At 42.9% G+C, this 21,022-nt stretch overlaps 3 protein-coding genes across 6 annotated transcripts; 2 read left to right on the top strand and 1 right to left on the bottom strand.

Moving 5' to 3' along the window:
- Positions 1-546: 546 nt before the first annotated feature.
- LOC133904694 (TNF receptor-associated factor homolog 1a-like) lies at positions 547-9,284 on the top strand. 3 transcript variants are annotated; one of them, XM_062346180.1, is made up of 13 exons: positions 547-779; positions 1,395-1,646; positions 3,287-3,398; positions 4,388-4,476; positions 4,553-4,621; positions 4,726-4,855; positions 4,986-5,144; positions 5,248-5,611; positions 6,020-6,132; positions 6,464-6,611; positions 6,862-7,307; positions 7,380-7,518; positions 7,725-9,284. In XM_062346180.1, the coding sequence occupies exons 2-13, from the start codon at positions 1,463-1,465 to the stop codon at positions 9,156-9,158; spliced, it is 3,387 nt and encodes a 1,128-aa protein (XP_062202164.1). In that variant the 5' UTR covers positions 547-779; positions 1,395-1,462; the 3' UTR covers positions 9,159-9,284. The 3 variants fall into 3 exon arrangements, with proteins under 3 accessions (XP_062202164.1, XP_062202162.1, XP_062202163.1); XM_062346178.1 differs by having other exon boundaries at positions 1,411-1,646; XM_062346179.1 differs by lacking the exon at positions 547-779 and adding an exon at positions 800-983 and having other exon boundaries at positions 1,411-1,646.
- Positions 9,285-9,398: 114 nt separating this feature from the next.
- LOC133904695 (uncharacterized) lies at positions 9,399-15,652 on the bottom strand. Its single transcript, XM_062346181.1, has 18 exons — positions 15,292-15,652; positions 14,961-15,131; positions 14,603-14,863; positions 14,393-14,487; positions 13,902-14,064; positions 13,706-13,816; positions 12,000-13,142; positions 11,776-11,928; positions 11,596-11,695; positions 11,388-11,482; positions 11,123-11,296; positions 10,997-11,053; positions 10,829-10,900; positions 10,562-10,660; positions 10,358-10,489; positions 10,099-10,272; positions 9,664-9,992; positions 9,399-9,572 (listed from the first exon to the last, which is right to left on the bottom strand). Exons 1-17 carry the CDS (start codon positions 15,295-15,297, stop codon positions 9,861-9,863), a joined length of 3,138 nt encoding a protein of 1,045 aa, XP_062202165.1. The 5' UTR covers positions 15,298-15,652; the 3' UTR covers positions 9,399-9,572; positions 9,664-9,860.
- Positions 15,653-17,729: 2,077 nt separating this feature from the next.
- On the top strand, positions 17,730-21,004 carry LOC133904660 (uncharacterized). Of its 2 annotated transcripts, none has more exons than XM_062346120.1 (2): positions 17,730-18,215; positions 18,345-21,004. In XM_062346120.1, the coding sequence occupies exon 2, from the start codon at positions 18,387-18,389 to the stop codon at positions 20,670-20,672; it is 2,286 nt and encodes a 761-aa protein (XP_062202104.1). In that variant the 5' UTR covers positions 17,730-18,215; positions 18,345-18,386; the 3' UTR covers positions 20,673-21,004. The 2 variants fall into 2 exon arrangements, with proteins under 2 accessions (XP_062202104.1, XP_062202103.1); XM_062346119.1 differs by having other exon boundaries at positions 17,746-18,192.
- The last annotated feature ends 18 nt before the right edge of the window (positions 21,005-21,022 follow it).

The following is a 21,022-nucleotide window of genomic DNA, read 5'->3' on the forward strand; positions in this document are numbered from 1 at the left end:
GCGCGACAAAGATTTCCCCCCCACTTTTCTAGCCATAACCGTTCATTAGCTCGTTGCGTAAGGGCAACAACCTCAAAAAAACTCCATACGTTACTCTAATAACCACTATATCTCCTAACACCATGATTAGACGAAAAGAATAAACTCTCCGTCCCCATTTTAAAACAGCTCAGGCTACATGCGATCCAAGCAGCTGTTTTATATACGCTATGATACCGATACAGAAAATTAGATTTCGTTTCGTTCCATTGAATAGCTATTTTCTACCGACTGATCCATCACGTAACAACTACACATAGTCATAAATAACTGCCAAAAAATATATCCACAGTGATGAATGGCTTAAAAAAAAAGATAGATAGTTATCCATAGTTATAAATGACTACTAAAAACGAGATAGATAGTTATGATAGTTATAAATGACTACCAAAATATACCTTTATAAATAGCAACTCTCAAAAAACCAAAGGGCAGGTAAGGAGAGGGAGCTAAACCTAAACCCGATCCGATTATTCAACAGCCAGCCTCCCCCGACTCCATTCCACCACACCTCCCCCCCCCCCGCCCCCCCACCTCTTCCCCGACTCGACTAGGGTGCACGCGCACGCCGCCGCCGCCTCCACCGCCGCGGCCGCCGACGTCGCGAGGGGGGAGGGGGTGGGGAGGGAGGGCCCGCCGCCGCTGTCGCGGGGGGACGCACGACGCGGGGCCTCCCGGGAGGTCAGATCCGGAGCGGCCGTGCCCCGGGGCCGAGCTGAATCGGGGGATTTCCCGACGAGGTGAGCATTGCCGCGCGCGCGGCCTAGCCCCTCCGCGATCTTGTTCGGGGGTGCCGGGCGCTGGGGTTCAGCGCGGGAATGGTTCCTGCGCCCCTGGATTAGATTGGTTTGGGTTGGGCTGCTGCTGCCAATCCGTTCGTTCGTGCTGGCCCCGAGAGGTAGCTGTAGTTTATTTCGCAGGAGAAAATAATCCAGCTTTGATGGGTATGATTTAATGCCGCTGAGGCTTATAGTTCATGCGGTACTAAGATTGTTATTTTTGGATGGTTGTCGTTAGTTCTGCTGGGAATTAGATGCTGTGTGGGTTAGGAGTGGTGTTTCTGGGATCTGGAAATAATTCTCGGTGCCGTGTCATTGGAACCCGCTGTTCTGGATGGTATTTTGCTTTAATGTTGTAGGGGAATATGCATGTGATTGCAGCGTTCTGATTTTCTGTTGTTCCCTGCAATGCCTGGCACGAGGTGTACCACGGCATAAGTTCTACAGATAGACTAGTTAACAATTGTTTGTACTTTCCACAAAACTTGTCTTGGGAACTCACATGTTTAGACTCACTTTTGGGATTTATTTTTTGCAATTCCAGTGTCCACTGAACCTGGGATTTGATTATTTTAGTCTCTCGTTTCTGCAGGAAGGAACAGGGCGAGGTGGTATTGTAGCCGCGTTTTTTTGTGGGCAGAATAATGGCTGGTACTTGGCTTGAGGACAGTACAGGGGATGGTAGGTCCTCATCAACTGAGGAGTTGCAAAGTGATCAACAGAGCCATTCTGGGGACTCCTTAGCAGAGTGGAGGTCAAGTGAGCAAGTTGAGAATGGAACACCGTCCACTTCGCCAGCTTACTCAGACACTGATGAGGATGATTGTGGTATGTTGCGTAGCTCTTCTTGCATTTGTCTGAATTTCCTGTTTCTGCTTTGTAAATGCTTTTAGCATGATCTTTCCCATTCTACCTTCTTGTAATGTTACCATGTTGGCTGGACCAACTAGACCTCGTCATTCTTAATTAAATTGTTCCATTAAGAATGTCAACTAATTTTGTTACAGTACTCTTTACTCTGTGTAGGTCTAATTCGATGCCATCTATCCATGCAATAAGATGGATGACGACTTAGATATTTATATTGCCCTCCTAGAGCTTAGTTGGTCGTTACAGTTGTTTGGGTTAACTCTATTAGTCTTGGGATAGCTAGTCTGGACATTGGGACTAAGTTCAGGCAACTGTGAAATATATACGTTACATTGAAGTGCAGTGCTCCAATGCCTGCCCTCACAACCCTATCCCCCCCCCCCCCCCCTGGCAAAAAAAGGTTGGTGCCATGCCAAAGATATGGATTTGAATCCCAGCTGCCCCATTTCCAGAAATAATGTACGCTACATTTGTTCCTACGGTCTCAAGTGGAGAGGGGTAAAGAAATCAGGAATAGTTCCTTAGAAAAATAATAAAAAGGCAGCCTAGTTATGCTTAGTCGGGGGCTCAAAACCCTATTCCAAAATAGAAATATAAAGTTAATGACAAGCCAGGATTAAATCCATATTAATTTTTTCATTTTGATAACTTAGGAAAAGTTTAGGCTCATAATGCCATACAGCCCATACTTAGCCCACATCTACCGCGTTACCAATTACTTCTCCAGGTTAATGGCTGCTGCTCCTGCCATGGATCATGGCTACGCCACCCCATGGCAAGGCCACTCTAACGAAGACGATAGTACACTTCATACCACCAGCGTGCCGGAAGGCACTATTGCTGGAGCCTTGTACCAATGTATCGTTCATTGATGTGGTGTGGGCAAGAACAGCAGAGCTAGAGATACAGTAATATAGTATGTACTGGATAACTGGAGTCCTCGGTTATGAACAAAGGTCAAAGAAATTAGGGTGTATATGGAGACTGTTCTGATATGTTTGATTATGAGGTTTGCCCCAGATTTAGGTCAGTTGCACAGCTTAGAGTTTATGGATCTATGCCTAGGCACATCTAGCTGAAGTAATTAAGTTGCTTTGAACTATGTCATAAGTCAAAACTTTTTTTAGGGCACCAGAAGTATAATTTCATTATTTAATGCAGTGGTGAAATACTGAAAATATCACCTATTTCATCTATCATACCGACAGCTAGTTCTAATGTGTTGAAGGACATTTGATACTTTAGTTCACTGCTCAAAATGCGGCCACCTAGCTCGCCTAGGCGGCAACTAGCGCTTTTAGAATAGCTGTAGTTATATCATAAATTCTGTAGCTCTGCTATTTGCGTGTGAAAATCACTGGGTTGGGCATGTTATTTATATCCCTCACAAAAAAGGACATGCTATTTGTAAAAATACCATGTAGATGCAAAAGGGGCATGAGTACCACCTTAGCTATTTGAATACCCTACTAGATTGCATGTTTCTAACAAGTTGATTTGGTTTCCTTATATAGTGACATGTGCATTTTAATCCTTAGTCATATGAAGATTTTAGCATCAGTTGATGCTTGACCTGTTAATTCCATTTTCTTGTATAGGGCCAAGGCCTTCTGAACTTTATGGGAAGTTTACATGGAGAATTGATAATTTCTCCCAAATCAATAAGAGAGAGCTAAGGAGTAATTCCTTTGATGTTGGCGGATTTAAGTGGTATGTTCCTCATATGGGCGTTAATTGGACTCATCATCTCGTTTTTTGATAGTTTGTTCCACTACAAACATGTTTCTACTGTGCTGTATCTGGGCTTCTTGCCTGCAAGATGTTATTAGGCTGTTAGTTTTTAGTGATTTGCTTGGCTAGCTGTAAGTATAAAAGATGGCAACACAACCAATTGTTTAATGAAATCTGTTGCGACAGCACAGAGTAGATCCACTATTTGCATGTTTAATTTGAACAGCGTATTCTGAAGGGTGACCATCCATCCCATAGTGATTGAGCAGATTATGCTGACAAAATATAATCTTGAGCACGTATGAGTATATGACCTTGTGAATGGCTGATTGTTGAAAATGGGTTCATCAGGTATCACAGTGACCTTGCATCCTTCAAGAGTTAAACATACTGTTAGCAGGTCAATTAAGCGGTAATGGCTGTTCTGCAAGGCCATGTCCATCTTTTTTTTGCCAACAGACAGTGGTTCTAGCTTGTGTTGCCATGGACATGAAAGGCTATTGTATTACGAAAAATGAAAATCATAAGTACTCATAAGTATTTCTCAGTTTTGATATCCTGTTCTCTTGACATGATCCATATGTAAATGCTTTTGTCTTCACTCAAAACTAATTTCCTTTCTCTTGAGTCTGGAGCGTACTGTATTAAGTGTCATTTTCCTGTTTACAAAATGTTCCTTAATTTCTTCTTACATACTGAATAAGAAAAATGTTGATCTTTTACCTTTCTCACCTGTATTTATGTGCACATAGAATTGAGACTTGAGCACTTACTTATTTAATCTTGTTGCCATTTCTGTCTATTATGTCTTTTGCAATGTGATATATTGAGCCTGATAGTATTTTAGTGAGTTGTTTGTTTCTTCCAGCTGCTTACTAACAAATACTAATGAGTGCCAAATTTGCTTTAGATTTGTCAGCTCATACTTTCCTTCCGCATCATGTTTAGAGAAATCGGTTGGTTTTCAGGTACATCTTAATTTATCCACAAGGATGTGACGTTTGCAATCACCTGTCACTCTTTCTTTGTGTTGCCAATCATGATAAACTACTCCCAGGTAGATGGAATGCTCTATTTGACACACTTCATGATTCAACTATGATGATTTTCAATATGGTTTGATTTTATTTCAGGATGGAGTCACTTTGCACAATTTACAATAGCTGTAATTAATAGAGACCCTAAGAAATCGAAGTATTCTGGTGAGTTTGATGAACTGCTATCTGGTTTGGCTAGTGCCTAGAGCTAAAATATCAAGCTTCTGCTTGGCTTCTGCATTTCGAGTCTAAAGAAAGTAGTATTTCAGATACACTGCACCGATTTTGGAAGAAAGAACATGATTGGGGTTGGAAAAAGTTTATGGAGCTGTCAAAATTACATGATGGCTTTGTTATTGAGGATGTTCTTACAATCAAAGCTCAAGTTCAAGTTATCAGGTATCTATTTTCTGGGTTTTACACCTTCAATTTTTCATCTGTTGCTAAGTGCTAGCATCAAATATTTTCTTGTTGGGGTTATCTGTTTACTTTGCATAACCATGTCTGCTTCTGCATTCTAATATTTGAGGGAGAAGATAGACCGTCCATTTCGTTGCCTTGACGGCCAGTACCGAAGGGAACTAATTAGGGTGTATCTATCAAATGTGGAACAAATTTGCCGTCGCTTTATTGATGAAAGAAGAAGCAAGCTTAGCAGGTTAATTGAGGATAAGCTGAGGTGGTCCAGGTTAGATAACGTCTGAATGGCACAATATTTTTCTTTACCAGGCACTTTTTCAATTTGCGTTGTTTTAATCTGGATCGACATATTTTCTTTTGGCAAGTTGCAGTTTCAGTGCATTCTGGTTAGGAATGGATCCAAGTGTGCGGCGGCACATGACAAGGGAAAAGACTGACACTATATTGAAAGTTCTTGTGAAACACTTTTTCATAGAGAAAGAAGTCACATCAACCTTGGTAATTGACTCACTATATAGCGGACTGAAAGCTCTTGAATACCAGAGCAAGAACAAAAAGGGGGTACCCAAACTAACAGAGACAGATGCTCGAAGCACTCCCATACTGCTTATTGATCAGGACATGTTTGTTTTGGCTGATGATGTGATACTTTTGCTTGAAAGAGCTGCATTGGACACACTGCCACATCAACCATTGCCTGCAAAGGATGATAAAAGTTCACAGAACCGCACAAAGGTATGCATGTTTCTCTTTGACTAGCTAGCACAGCTTGTTTATTATGGGCAGTTCAGTAGATATAACTAATTGCATATATCCTCTCTTTCATGTTTAACACTAAAATTGAAAGCATCTTTCTTCTTGCCATGCATTTTTGTGCTGTGCAAAGACCTGCAGTTTTTGAGATCTTATTCATTTTAAATGCAAAATTACTTTCACAAAATGAAGTTAGCATTCCTATGCAATACTGCTTTGAAATAGGGTCAGAACTTAAAGAGTCCTATGACTTATATCTTAGCGAGCTACAAACTGGAAAAGGAAGAAGAGATACTGTATGCGGCATCTTTGTTTCCCTCTACGATTTAGGTCTTCATGAATTTTATTCTACTGCAATGTATGAAGCCCTAACAAGTACTCTTGTTATAGGATGGCAGCTCAGGTGAGGAGTTCAACAAAGATTCTATTGAGCGTGATGATAGACGGCTTACAGAGCTGGGTTGGAAGACACTGGAGCTTTTTGCCTTGGCTCATATATTCAGGTACGAAAATTCTTCCAGTTCAATGTGCCAATATTTTGCTCCACAAATGCACAACAAGAGTCAGGAACATAAATTGTTGATTCCCAAACCTTGACACGCTACACTTGATATGTATGCCTTATCCCTTGCTTATTTTAACATGGTACTGTGCATATGCAATTCTGCATAAGTGCTATTTCCCATTTGCGGAAAGTCTCTTTTCAGGTTTTGATAAATATGTTTCAAAATTCTTTTGATTGGAAAAACACAAATCTTCTGATGAAAGCTGTAAATTCAGACCCCACTCAATTATGGCCTTGCATCCTCATCTCACTGTAAAGTCTTGAAACAGCCGAATAGAGGTGGCGTACCAAGAGGCGGTGGCTTTGAGGCGCCAAGAGGAGCTCATTCGTGAAGAGGAAGCTGCTGGGCTAGCGGAAATTGAGCTTAAGGCAAAGCGTAGTGCTGCTGAAAAAGAAAAGCGTGCCAGGAAAAAACAGGTTAATTTCTTTTTTCAAGTGCAAGCATGTCATCCCCATCCTATTAATAATACTCTTATTCTGCCTTCTTTTCTGGGGTTTTTGCATTTATTTTGTATGTGAAATTGGAGATTGTGTTGCCCTCAGGTCCTCCTTGCTGTGTTTAGTTCTTTTTTTAACTGTACATGACAATAGGTGGGCATTATTTTGTTGTATCCTATCTGTACTTGTTGAGGACTTCTAATAATGTTGTGTATATCTGTTTTTCCAGGCCAAACAGAAGAAAAACAGTCGAAAAAGTAATAAAGGGAAAAATGGCAAGTCTGACATGACTGATAAGGAAATACTCATGTGCAGCAGTCCATCAGACGATAGAATCCTGGGCGATTTCTCTAGACAAGCGGAAGAAATGTCCTCAAATGCTGACAACCCTGAAGAAGTATCTGATATATCTGACAACAGAGATGATCATTCAGAAGCGCTTCATGTTGATATTGAAGACCGTGAATCCAGTCCTGTTAATTGGGAGACAGATGCTTCAGAAACTCAAGCTACTGTGCCTGACAGTGTTGAGGTGCAAAATGACCAAGCAGGGAAGAGGACCTCTTTTGTGGATGATAGCTCATCTACTTGCTCATCAGACTCAGTTCCTTCAGTTATTTTGAATGGATCATATACAGGAGGTGCCTGGACAAATGTCAGATCCTCATCCAATAGGTATATTTTTCATGAGTATTTCCTCCCTATTTTACTGTCCGTTGGTATTTATGATGTTGTATTGTGCTTCAGGGGAAACAACCGGCGGAATAAGGATACTGATGCACGGGCAGGACTTGGACAAGGTGGAGCTAATTCAGTACATAATGGTATTATGGGATCTGGCAGCAATGCTTCTGGCAACTCAAAGGACATTAGACATGAATCCGAGGTACATGACTCTTGGATGTCTTATATAGTACAGGACCATAGGCCTTTTACTTTATGATGTTCATGTCTTCATTGAGAAATGCACAATAAAACAATTCATTTTAAGATGATTAAGTTGAGCAGTTTTCTCTTCCAGCGTTCTTTTTGGCATCAATCTTTTTGTGTGTGCCACTTGGTTGAATAAGCATCAAAATTAATTCATTTCAGGATGATAAAGTTGTCTTACAGAAGAAGCAACATTTGCAACGGCATGTTGATGTCATGAGCCTCTCCAAGTTAAGAATAGCAGAGTCTTCCTTTTCTTCTGTGAGCCCTGTTAAGAAGCAACCTAACTTGTCCCAGCAACCAAAAGTTTCGCTAGAATGCACCAATAGTTTGAATTACCGTGCGAGCGAAGTTTCAGGTGCTGTGACTGCCACTGCAATAGCAGGTGTCACTTCAACCCTGAAAACTCAGTTAATTTCAAATAAAGGACCTCTGTCCAGTCCTGCTTCCCGGATTGAGAAGTCAGTTCCAGTTGCAAGTAGACCCCTGCAGGTGTTACCCTCCAAATCTGAAGCTCAGAAACAGACTTCCCTTGTTGGCAGTGCAACTACAACCCAGGTCATCACAGTATCAAGGCCCTTGAGTGCCCCACAAGTCCCTGCAGCAAAGCAAAGTGCACCTGTTACTTCAACAGTTCGGAATGTACCACTTCTTTCTCGCTCGATGAGTGCACTTGGACCGTTGGGAAATGAGCCCTCTGTCAATGCTCCTAGCTACATTCCTCGGTCACGGACATATCGCAATGCCATGATGGAGAAAAGTTCTGTTAGTGGGAGTGGTTTCTCACATCAGCCAGGTTCATCAGAGCAAGGAGTTGCACATTCGCAATCGGTGTTTACATCGCAACCTTCCATTCTGCCATCAGAGAACTTGCCTAAGAAAGAGGAAACATCATTGAGACCTGGGTTTACATTCGGAACTGTTAAGCCTGAGTCACTGAACCAGTATCAGTGCAGAGAAGAGAGCTCACAGCAAGCAAGCAACAGCAGCAGCAGCGGTATTGATTGTGTGCCATCGAGTTTGAACATTGGAAGTGAGATTGAGAAGCTCAATTTGCAAAGAAGATCACGAAGCAAGCAACTGTTGTCAGAAATTTCCACCAGATTTACTCCTTATCAACCACAAGGCCTGGTCGGCGATGAGTTTCCACACCTAGACATCATCAACGATTTGCTGGATGAGGAGCAGAGCGACAGGAGAAAGGCACTACAACAACACCAGCAGGGATTTGTTCGGCAATACTCTATGCCCAATGATGCCAGCACACCCAATTATGGTTTGTTTGGTGATCCATACCTGTATGATCAGTCTGAGCAATACTTCGATGAGGAACCTCCAATGTTTTATAGCCCATTGGGCAGTGCTCCACGGGGGCAAAGGGACCGGAGTTATTCCCACTTTGATCTCCCTTCATACTCCAATAGTGGGCAGTTCGATGATATGATGATGAACCAGTGGCCATACAGCCGCACCGAACTCTCCATGCCTAATTTTGGGTCAGACACAAGTGGTTACTCCTATCAGTCGCGGGATTATCCGAGTTCGGCGAATGGAGCAAGCAGATACCCATCCTATCGCCCTGCCAATGGGCATTGAGAGTTTTAATGATTGCATTGGTAATAATGTGTGGTACACCATGCTGTTTGCAACTGAGCTGAGTGTAAGTGTAATAGTTCCCCATAGCAATGATATAAAGAATGGCTCCTCTGCTTCCTTATTCAATAGTTATATCTTTTTTTACTGTCTATAGTTCAATTTTGCCCAATGGTAATAAATCTAAGATCGGTTAAATGGACTGGTTAGCCTGGTCAATCACATTGTGAAATGGTGATGATGCAAGCAATGTTACCAGTGCTTCAGCTGATGCTGCTATGACAGGGAGTACCTGGTAACTTCTTTCTTTGACGAGGTGAACCAGATCATGCACATAAACCATAAAATCCCGCATGCAAATTTATTCTACCGCCTAATCTGAAGATCTGGACATACGGTTGATGAACAACGGAAAAGCTGTAAAAGAAAAGGTGAGTATGGTCACAAATTTTTCTTGTTTTAAATTGAAGACAGCTGTGGAGTAAGCTTTGTGATAAGCCCTACTCACATTAATTCCAACTTGGAAGAAAGCATTTGCACGAAGATATCCAAATCTTGTGTAAAACACGTTAGGTTACAACTGGTGCTGCCTAAGCTTTGTATGTCACAACGCAAAAAAAAAAGGAAAACAAAATACAACTCTGGCATATACATTCTTCGTAAATGGAGAGCAACACCAACAACTCTGCTGACGTTGCTAAACTGCTACAGTGGCCGAGACCCAGGAATAGCAGAGAAGCTCCCATTATCAGACATGAAATAGTGATTGTAATTGATTCTTGTAACCAGGTCCGCGAGATGGGGAAAATGGCCAACGTTGAGCTTGAAAGATAGGATCTGCAGAGATAAAAATCATACTTGTTGACTTGTAGTGAGTCTACAGAAAAATTGCTGCAGAAGACAATCCATTTTCTACTAGTAGCAAGTATAATTAGAAACCTACCCTCAGGAGAAATACAACACACTCATCGAATTGCTTCTCAATCCGATCAACTTCCATCTCGCATCTTGTCCTTACAGCTGGAGCAGTCCCACCAGTACTGAGAGTTTGTTCTACATTGTGAAAGTCGAGCGCCAATCCAAGAATAGTCTTAACTCTACTGGCAATGAGAGCCCACTGAAAAACAGTCAACAAGCATTTTTATTAGATTCAAATTTCGGAATGATGTCTTGATTCATGTAAGGATGACAAGGATGCTCACCAACTTATCAGAGGCCACAAAGCATTGTCGCTGAATAGAAGAGAGATATGCCTCATGAACTTCCATGACTTCATCCAGTGTGGTAGCAGATGCCATGCCGTCACAAAGCTCCGTCCATGCACTATGATATACCTACTCAAAGATTGCCATGAGTACAATACGGACAGTGGTTGAACGGAAGGAACCAAATATATTTCAACTCACTCGGTCCATGACGTATTGATGAAATGCATCGACAAAATGGAGGAGCTTCTGCTCTACTATTAACTGTTGTTTAAAATTATGTGCTGTTCTTCCTCTGCCCTGTGAACAGAAAAGGATTGATTTATGGGAGTTAAGTTGTCATGCTGATAAGCTAGAGCACATTAAGTGTGAACTGTCAACAATATAATAATTCAAACTTTATCAAAAGAGAACTCGCAACAAAGGATACTGTGAGATGATAACCAAAAAAATCATATGGATCAGTACCTTCCACATCCACTTCCGGGTTTCATCCAAAACAAATTTTGCCCGCTTGACCTTCAGTAAGAATCCCATAACCTGGTTCAGCATAATAGCCAAAGCCATTATATATAAAAATATATATATGTTAAGTGGTAACCTTTTCAATACTTACAGTAGAAAGTAAGACATTACCTGATTATACTTCTTCAGTGCCTCCGTATTAACAATTAGATCAAGAGGCCAAGACACCTGCCATCACCATAATACATAAAACCACAGCAAGAGTGCAGATAAACCTTGTCACTGTTTGGTGCATACCTTATATGTAAAATTAAGCATGTCAAGTGCATCAATGCCAAAACCTAGTGCACGACCTTTTTTGGATGTTGATGCACTTTCCTCACCATTGTGTGTGTCATGTTTTGCTAACGAAACAACCAAAGAATCAGGCGCAGTTAGGAGCATTTTGTCAGCTGAATTTCTTATGGATTCCTGCAAGAAAGCATTAAAATAAGTGAGATGAATACTGATGGAGTGATGGAGTATAAATATCAATGAGACAGTAAATTAGAAAGTAAATCACCTGCAACAAGTTATTCAACTCGAAATCATCATCCCAGGATTTCCCTCTATCAAGCTTATCGAAAATTGTTATCAGAAAGTGCTGCAGCATGTCACCTGAAGGCTCAAGTGGATTATTAGAATCATATTTATTTCTATACTCACATCCAACAGTTTGAGGGAAACACCAGTAAACAAAGAAAGTAAGAAACCACTGGATGATGACATACCTGATCCTAGCAGATATATAGCACGTAAAACAAAGAGTTCGTCCATTAATCTCCATTCACCCATTAGCTTGGACAAGATTTGCTTGCCAATATGGTCCACCTAAAAAGGGGAAAGATGCACAAACCCTTTACACATGCGAATTAACAAGAAAATAACACAAATATAACATTTGAGCATACCTGTCTCTTTATGCATCTAGAAAGGCATTCTTGGATGACACCCACTGGTTGAAGAGGATCTTTCAAACTCATATCCCGAATAAACTTCAGAACTCTTGACGAAAGGGTACTATCTTTTTGCATAGGTAAGATCTCCGACAGCGGGACATTTTCCTGAAGGGAAATAGGATCAGAGCTAATTAGAAAACATAAATAACAAACTCTACTTCAGAAGTGAGTCTTACATTTGCACAAGGAAGAAGAGTTGGAAATGCATAGAGGTCCTCCAAGATCCTTCTGTCATCCTCCTGACGGGCATATTCCAAATCATCGAACTGGAAACCAAACTTATAGTCAGTTCCATCTAGTCTGGGGAAAGAGGTTGTGGACTGTGTATCACCACCAGTGCTAGTTCCTGCAAGATGTCCATCAACAAATATAGCTCTCCGCATGTGCTCGTCATTCATTGGGGGGAGATGAAAACTTTCAGAGATATTCAATTCACTCCAAGAGTTTGGATTCCTCTGTAACACCTCTCTGCAAGTAGTGATGGCTGGATTTTCATAGCAAGATAGAGTGAAATGCCTTTCCACTCCATTGGAAGATGCATCTTTTGGGTCACCAAGGACAAATACTGGCTCCTTTGTAACAGTATTTCTGGATAAGGTTTTCTCCATAACAGCATATTTCCTTCCTGAGGTAGCATCTCTTAGGAGCTTTACCCAAGTCTTTTCAGAGTTGTTTTCTGCATATGTCTCCTCTGTTTCTTGCACGTTACTCTTACTTTCCACGAAAGCTTTGTTAGGTGGAACACTATCAGCATGGAATCTTCTTAAGTATTGATAAACATGGTCACCATTTTCTAACAGACCAGAAAGGCATATCAGGAAAATCTCAGACAATGTTAAGAGTCCCATTTCACGAGAATCATTTCCAAACTGACGTGTGGATTCTTCAAGATCATCTTCGCTTCTTGGATGCCCATCTTGGATTCTTAAACTTGAGGTGTCTGGCCAGAGTTTATGTTGACTATTGCAATTGGTATTCTGATCAACATTGAACACATGTGTACCTTTATGAGTTTGAATTCGATGCACATCTTGAACATGCTGAATTAGCTGAAAAGATTTTCCAGCAGATACAATGGCCCTTGCAATGTCCTTCAAGAACACCGGGCATAATATATCCACACAACCTTGATTGCTCGTTTTCAAGCAAGCTCCTGCAGTAGTTGATTCCTTGTTGCTTAGTTCCCTTTTCCTGATAGATTCACTATCAGGTGAAGTTGATGAACTGTCAGGTCGTGAACCTCTTACTCTGAGCATATGGCTCATTTCCCAGAATGCTGGTTGATCAATTGTAACTGCGCTATTCGCATAAAAGAACATCTGGAGAAGAGAAATAGCCAAATCACAAAAGCCAAACCTTTAAAATTCAAGCTACGCGTCAAAGAAAGTAAATGCAATTCATAATCAAGTCCCTACCGGGTTCTGTTAAGCTCGAAAAACCAAGGAAAAGTAAAACTACATGATCTAAATTAAAGGGTCTATAATACCCATGAGAATTAGAATTAAGCCAACAAAAAGATACAGTTCAGACATCAAAGAGTAATAACCTCATATTACGGAGAACTGGGTATGCATATAGCATCTTATACAGGTATTAACTGTAAGAAAAAAGCACTGGGAAATGATTGACTTTCAGGATACACATGGAACAGAGTCACGATCTCTGCCAGCTCCCCAAAGAAAAAAAAAAATCAAATAATGATGTATGCCTTTTAAGAAATCTTCAAGGCTCATAGCATAACCACAAAATTCTCATGATTTAATTTACAGTTAGCTCAGGTTAAGAAAACAAGACATGCTACTTTTGTAGTGTTTGATACAGTAGCATGAATGCCTGTGGACAATATCTCAATAAAAAGAAAAAATAAGTGTTCCTTCAATACCTCCTCATAAGGGTCATCAAGGATGCCATCGTAAAGCCAGGAATCAAGACACTGAAGATAAGGTAACAAGCTTCCAGCAAATATCACTAGCAGCATATGATATGGTTCACCCTGGAGTTTATAGGGATTAAAAATGTCAAGTTAGTGAGCATAAACAAAACACTAAAGTATTTGGACAATCGGCTCTTGTTGCAACCTCGCCATCTTCCACAAGACAGACTTCATTTAACTTCTTAAAAAGATGGTTGAGAATATGAACTGCAACTTCACTAGATGCCATTTGTGCACCAGAATTCCAAAAGCCATCTGGCACAGCCCCATGCACAACTTGAGACAAATGTTCTGCCCCAGAACATAAACTGCAAGAGGTTTTATTTAATCAGTGACTGATGGCTGCAAACTAAAATTTTCAAGTGCTAGATTATTGATACAAATTGTCATTTGTAATATCTTATTTGCCACCACACATTATTCGTAATTGTTGTTCTCTCTACAATCAATTACATACTTCATCACCAAAAATTAACCTAGTTATTAGTTTACCCGAACAGTTTAAACAGAGTTTCTTACCTAAAATATATTTCCAGTGGCAAATAAGGAATTAATTAAAAATATATGGAAACCTGTAGAAACGTACAAATGAAATTAGAGGAAGAAAAGCAGTAAGATATCATAAAGAAGTATGACCTTGACACAGAATCAGTTAATCCCAGTAGAGTTGTCGTCTTGTTGACTGAAATAAATAGCTGTTCTTCCTCCTCTAGAGCTGCTTCACGGAGCCTCTGGTGTTAACATGACAACAGTCATTGGAATTTTGGACTGGATAAGCATCATCTATTTAGATGACACGAAATTCAACCTCAAGAAATCTATGCACACCCTGAATTGCGACCTCACCGTAAGCCAAGAATCAACCGAGCTAGCAAAAGCATCCAATGTCGGAATGCCGTGACCTCGCGTCCTAACCTTCCCAACAAAGAGCTCCACTTGCTTCAAGCATGTCGCCACGAACAGAAATGGACTCAACACGGACCTGAGGCCAGTCAACGACAGGTGTGCCACATATATCCCCGCTTTCTCACGGTACCCAGGTACATCACTGTGCCAATAGAGCAAGGACGTCTCGAAACCCTGGAGCACCTGGAAAACAGCTTTAACCTGCAAATGTGCAACCGCATTACAGCACATGAGCATCAAATCGAAGGGCTATAGCACCAAACCGTACAAAGAACACATGAACCAATGGAATTCCTACCAGCTCATGCTCTTCTGTCCTCAAACCCGGCACTGGCACCGCATGAGGAAGGCCCTTGGAGATGCTGAGCTGAAGCTTATGCACAAAGCTCTGGGCGCCATCCGCCTCCAGCAATTCTGCGGTTCGTTGAGGGAGAACCATGGCGTGTCCACTTGAGGTCGCCGGACAACACTGGACAAATTTTTTTAAATCGGGACAACACTAGACAGTTAGTGCTGCGGATTCTGCAATTTTTCCCCAGAGAACATTTTTAACGCGTTTGCTTGAAAGAAAGACGGGGAGGGTGCAAATTGGGCGGAATCGGCATCGACTGGAGCAAGTTAGGGATTACCTGCATAATCGGCCCGGACGGGGATCTCCACTCCAACCAGTATGAGAAGCAGCAGGAGAGGTCTCTAAGGAAGAGGAGAAGGCACCAAAAAGGTGGTAGAGATCGCTGGATCCCGGTCGGAATGGAGCGTGCGGCGGAGCGAGAAGGTGGTCGGCGACGAGCCCAGTCAGGCTGGGTAGTGCGGGGCGGCGGCGGGCGCTGTCGGCCGCGAGGCGGTGTAGCACGGGGGCCTGGAGCTGTGGCGGGTGGGAGCGCGTCGGGGAGTGGAGGCGGCGAGGGCGGCGGCGGCAGGTGGCGCTGGCCGGAGGAGGAAGAAGAGGGAGTCGGAGGTGGGGAGATTCATGCAGGCAGAAACAATTGAAAAAACTTTTCTTATGAGAAACAAATTGAAAAGCATATTTATTGTACAAATATACATACTCCCTTTGGTTATAAATATATATTATTTTAAAAATTTGATCGAACTTTTAAAACTTTAACTAAAAATAGCTTTTAAAATATTTAATTTGAAAACCTTAAAATCATGTGTAGATTTATTTTGAAAAAAAATATTTTCTTATGAGAAACAAATTGAAAAACATATTTATTGTACAAATACACATAATTTTCAAGGAAATTCAAAAGTGATAATAATGTAATCAAGGTGCATATTTTGCGAATCAATTTAATCCACAAAGTATAACTGCTTCAAGTCTTTTTTTCACTAGTTGAAATTTGTATTTGTAGCCCTAAGATATGAAAGTCTCAATTTATTTTGGGAACCATTTTAAAATAAGAAAAAATATTTTTGTGGGCATTAGCCGCAAACTTATCATCTCCACTATTTTAATGACACATGTCAGCTGCGGCAATGCTATTTGTAATCACGAGAAAAAAGCTGTAAAAATGTGTCTTTTTAGTCGAGCTTCTTTGGTTTTTTTAGTTAGATAAGATATTTGCTTAAAAGATTTGAATTAATTGAGCAGAACCCTTCTAAATGGTTCATTTGAATTAATTTGAGAAACTTGAAAATTTAGTTTCTCAAATTGAAAGATTCATAATCGTTGAACAGAAACCTTCTAAGTGGCAGAGTTAGACTCAACAGAACAACAATATTCTCACGAAAATTAGAGAAGAGCCAAACAAATTCTAATGAGCCTAGATAGTCCATAAACCCTTCATGAACCCCTGGCATTTCCATGTTCCAGCCCCTTTTTTAGATCAATGAAATTAACAAGTGTTTGTGATATTTTCGTGGGCATTAGCCGCAAACTTATCATCTCCACTATTTTAATGACACATGTCAGCTGCGGCAATGCTATTTGTAATCACCAGAAAAAAGCTGTAAAAATGTGTCTTTTTAGTCGAGCTTCTTTGATTTTTTTAGTTAGATTAGATATTTGCTTAAAAGATTTGAATTAATTGAGCAGAACCCTTGTAAATGGTTCATTTGAATTAATTTTAGAAACTTGAAAATTTAGTTTCTCAAATTGAAAGATTCATAATCGTTGAACAGAAACCTTCTAAGTGGCAGCGTTAGACTCAACATAACAACAATATTCTCACGAAAATTAGAGAAGAGCCAAACAAATTCTAATGAGCCTAGATAGTCCAGAAACCCTTCATGAACCCCTGGCATTTCCATGTTCCAGCCCCTTTTTTAAGATCAATGGAATTAACCAGTGTTTATTGATTTTTTTTTAAATCAACCAAAGCTTGGCATTTAAGATGGCAGAACTCGGGCTCGAAAAGTTCTTGAAATCAGGTATCTCTAGTAAAGAATCTGTAGAGCTAGAGTTGATGATACATTGGAGGTGCTCAGATAAACTATCTTTTTTTTGACTAAAGATATATACTTAAATCACTTTATATTAGCATGAAAACTCAATATTTAAGATGGAGCTAGGTTGCAAAGTGCTTTTTAAGAGGAAGATAGAGATTATATTTATCATTTGGAACATTTACATCTAAGAATACAGGAGGGGAGCCAAGCTACACATACTGGCCAATCTCAAGAGTACAAACATACTTAGCGAGATAATAAGCCTCCCTATTATATTCCTTACTTCGGTATGCAAACTGCACATCGTCAAAAGATTCTGACCTCTCATGAATATCTTAAAGAAATATCATATAAGAACAAATAAATTGATGATTTGTCACTAAAAATTGACCATATGATTATGATGCCACATAGGTTAATGAAATATGAGCTCATCTGAGTTAATGACTATGTGTCAGAGTGATAAATAAGCGAATTCACTCTTGACAATGACAAAAAAAATTAATTGACTGTTATAAAAGCACCTAGGCATCTCCCCTTAATGTTCTTGTCGACACAATTGAAGATGCTGCCAACGGGACCTTTGTTGTTTGATGATGATACGGATTTACCCAACACAAATTGGGTTCCAAAACGGCCCAACTCCTCCAATGGCAAATTGGGAAATCACCCAATAATCCCCAGCCAGGAGCCTCGCCTTTGACCAAAATACCCCTCCCCCTCCCGTCTCATCTCCTCCTCCCTCGCCGCCCCCTCTTCCCCCATTGCCCCTCGCCTCCCCCAATTCCCAGGCCTTCCTCTCTTTGCCCCCCGACTCTACCCCTGCGCGGCCTTCAAATCAGCCCCGCGTCAGTCTACCCGCCCTTCCCTTTCGCGCGCAGCTCCCTCGCCGCGCCGGAGCGGGGCAGGAGCCGCGCCGCGCCGTGCGGTTGGATTCGCTTCTTGGATCTCGGCCTGGCCGGCTCGTCCCGGCGTTTCTTGGCGGTTTTTTCTCGGGGCCGATGGCTGCGTGAAGGTTGGATTAGGTTTCCGGTGGGTTGGCGCGCGAAAAAATTGGATCTTGGCGGGGTTCCAAGAGGCCGGATTGCGCCGCCGCTCGGGCTGCCGGGACTGGGAAGGAATCGCCGCTGCGATTTCCGGTGGCTTTTGCGCTACTTGCCTTGTGTGTGTGTGTGTGTGTGTGTGTTTTGCGATTTGAGCTTGTTCTTGGATCTTGTCTGCGGGATTCACTGTTTGCTTATGTGTCTCATCGCTGATTCGGTTCGATTTGATTTGGTTGATGCTTTGTCAGGGAGCACTAGGAGCTCTGTGTTTCTTGATGCGGTGATCGGCGATGGCCAACCACGAGCTGGTCCTCGGGCACGGGCAGAACCCGGAGCTGGCGCTGGGGCAGAACCACCACGACTTCGGGCAGGACCATGGTCTGGGCCTCGGGCACAGCCACGACCTCGGCCTCGGTCACCCGCACGAGCACGACCTCGGCCTCGGCCACCCGCACGACCACGACCTCGTCCTGGGCCAGTCGCACGAGCACGACCATGACCATGACCTCGGCCTCGGGCACCACCACGACGACAGCCACCAGCTGGTCCTCGGGCACGACCGCCACCACGGCCACGCCGGTGAGCTTGCTCTGAGGCAGGGCCATGAGGGGGATTCCAGCGTGCTGGACGGGCAGGGCCACCACCATGACCTTGACCTGTCGGAGAGCCACGAGTTGACACTCGCCGAGACGCACCACCTGGGTGTTGATCAGAACCTTGATCAGCTCTCGCTTGAGCAGGCCCACGAGCTCGCGCTGCAGCCAGCACATGACCTCTCGCAGGCGCCTCTTGCAGTCGCTCCTGTTGTCCAGTCGCGGACGATGGTTGTGAGCCCTGAGTTTCAGCTCACGGTGGGGCAGGAGTTTCCAGATGTCATGAGCTGCCGCAGGGCCATCCGCCACACTGCCATCGCCTGCCACTTTGAGATACAGACGGTGAAGTCTGACAAGACAAGGTTCACTGCTAAGTGTGCTGCTGAGGGCTGCCCGTGGCGCATACATGCTGCAAAGCTCCCTGCTGTACCCACTTTCTCCATCAGAACTATACATGACAACCACAGTTGTGTGGGGATCAACCATCTTGGCCATCAGCAGGCATCTGTTCAGTGGGTTGCAAACACTGTCGAAGAGAGACTACGTGATAACCCACAATGCAAGCCCAAGGAAATTTTGGAAGAAATCCACAAGGCACATGGGATCACACTATCCTACAAGCAAGCTTGGAGAGGGAAGGAGCGGATCATGGCAGCAGTTCGAGGGTCTTTTGAAGAAGGATATCGTCTCCTGCCTGAGTACTGTAGGCAAGTGGAAAGAACAAACCCAGGAAGCATCGCTCGCGTCTATGGGAACCCAGATGACAACTGCTTTCGGCGACTCTTCATATCATTTAATGCATCAATATGTGGTTTTGTGAATGCATGCCGTCCACTCATTGGGCTTGATAGAACCCTTCTGAAAAACAAGTATCTTGGTACCTTGTTTCTTGCCACTGGTTTTGATGGCGATGGTGCTCTCTTTCCTCTGGCATTTGGCGTTGTTGATGAGGAAACTGATGAGAACTGGGTATGGTTTTTGTCCGAGTTGCATGAATTGCTGGAGAAGAACACTGAAAACATGCCAAGGCTCACCATCTTGTCAGATAGACGGAAGGGTATTGTTGATGGAGTCGAGTTTAACTTCCCAACTGCATTCCACGGGTACTGTATGCGCCATGTTAGTGAAACCTTCAAGAAAGAGTTCAACAATTCGGTGCTTGTCAACCTTCTCTGGGAAGCTGCCCATGCGCTGACTGTGATAGAGTTTGAAACCAAGCTGCTGGAGATAGAGGACACATCACCAGAAGCTGTTGTTTGGATAAGGCACCTACCTCCTCGTCTTTGGGCCACTGCTTACTTTGAGGGGACTAGGTATGGTCACCTAACAGCAAACATCACGGAGTCACAAAATTCTTGGATACTGGACGCTTCTGGGCTTCCTATAATTCAGATGATGGAGTGCATCCGGCGCCAGCTAATGACATGGTTCAACGAACGGCGTGAAGCAAGCACGCAGTGGACAACTATCCTGGTGCCCACAGCTGAGCGCCGTGTGCAAGAGGCCATCGAGCGTGCACGGGGCTACCAAGTGGCCCGGGCCAACGAAGCAGAGTTTGAGGTGATCTCGCCTCATGAGGGAACGAACATTGTGGACATCCGCAACAGGTGCTGTCTGTGCCGCGGTTGGCAGCTCTATGGCGCGCCATGCGCTCATGGCGTGGCGGCGCTCCTCTCCTGCAGGCAGAACGTCCACCGTTACACGGAGAGCTGCTTCACCGTGGCGACATACCGCAAGACATACTCGCAGACCATACACCCTATCCCTGACAGAACCCTCTGGAACGAAACGTCAGGTCAAGGCCAGGCTGAAGAGAGCAAGGTGGAGGTAATCATCAACCCGCCGAAGTCACTGAGGCCCCCAGGGAAGCCAAGGAAGAAGAGGGTCCGCGCAGAGGACCGTGGACGAATCAAGCGAGTTGTTCACTGCAGCCGCTGCAACCAAACGGGACATTTCAGAACTACATGTGCTGCTCCTATATGAGCAATGCCATCATACAGGCCGTGTTGGAATTCTGAAAATAGCTCAGAATTCCTGTGAAAAGTTAGAACTTAGTGTCTATTGTGCAAACTTCCTGCTTGCAGATGGGCTCCTTTGGTTATATACTTAGATACTGCTGTTGATCTATGCAATAGTTTATAATGTTAATCCAGTTATATTTCTCCTGCCAAACCAAGGGAAATAGAGTAACTATGTTCCCAAATGTTGGATATAAGCATTGCGATACTCTTATGTTGTATCCATCCCCAAGTATGAGTTGTTGCCTGCTCGGTTGATTGTATCATCAATTTGTTTTGGCACTGATCTTTCATGTAGTTGTGGACCTGTGGTTG

This window comes from Phragmites australis, chromosome 22 (assembly GCF_958298935.1).
Source record: "Phragmites australis chromosome 22, lpPhrAust1.1, whole genome shotgun sequence".
NCBI classification, from domain to species: domain Eukaryota; kingdom Viridiplantae; phylum Streptophyta; class Magnoliopsida; order Poales; family Poaceae; genus Phragmites; species Phragmites australis.

What these genes read in the sequence shown, in the direction of transcription:
- LOC133904694 (XM_062346180.1), top strand. Translation starts at nt 1,463, where the DNA reads ATGGCTGGTACTTGGCTTGAGGACAGTACAGGGGATGGTAGGTCCTCA. An exon ending in CACTGATGAGGATGATTGTG is followed by an intron (nt 1,647 to 3,286) that starts GTATGTTGCGTA and finishes TTTCTTGTATAG; the next exon opens with GGCCAAGGCCTTCTGAACTT. An exon ending in GATGTTGGCGGATTTAAGTG is followed by an intron (nt 3,399 to 4,387) that starts GTATGTTCCTCA and finishes GTTGGTTTTCAG; the next exon opens with GTACATCTTAATTTATCCAC.
- LOC133904695 (XM_062346181.1), bottom strand. An exon ending in CGGTTGATTCTTGGCTTACG is followed by an intron (nt 14,488 to 14,602) that starts GTGAGGTCGCAA and finishes TGTTAACACCAG; the next exon opens with AGGCTCCGTGAAGCAGCTCT. An exon ending in TTGATGACCCTTATGAGGAG is followed by an intron (nt 13,143 to 13,705) that starts GTATTGAAGGAA and finishes TCTCTTCTCCAG; the next exon opens with ATGTTCTTTTATGCGAATAG.
- LOC133904660 (XM_062346120.1), top strand. Translation starts at nt 18,387, where the DNA reads ATGGCCAACCACGAGCTGGTCCTCGGGCACGGGCAGAACCCGGAGCTG.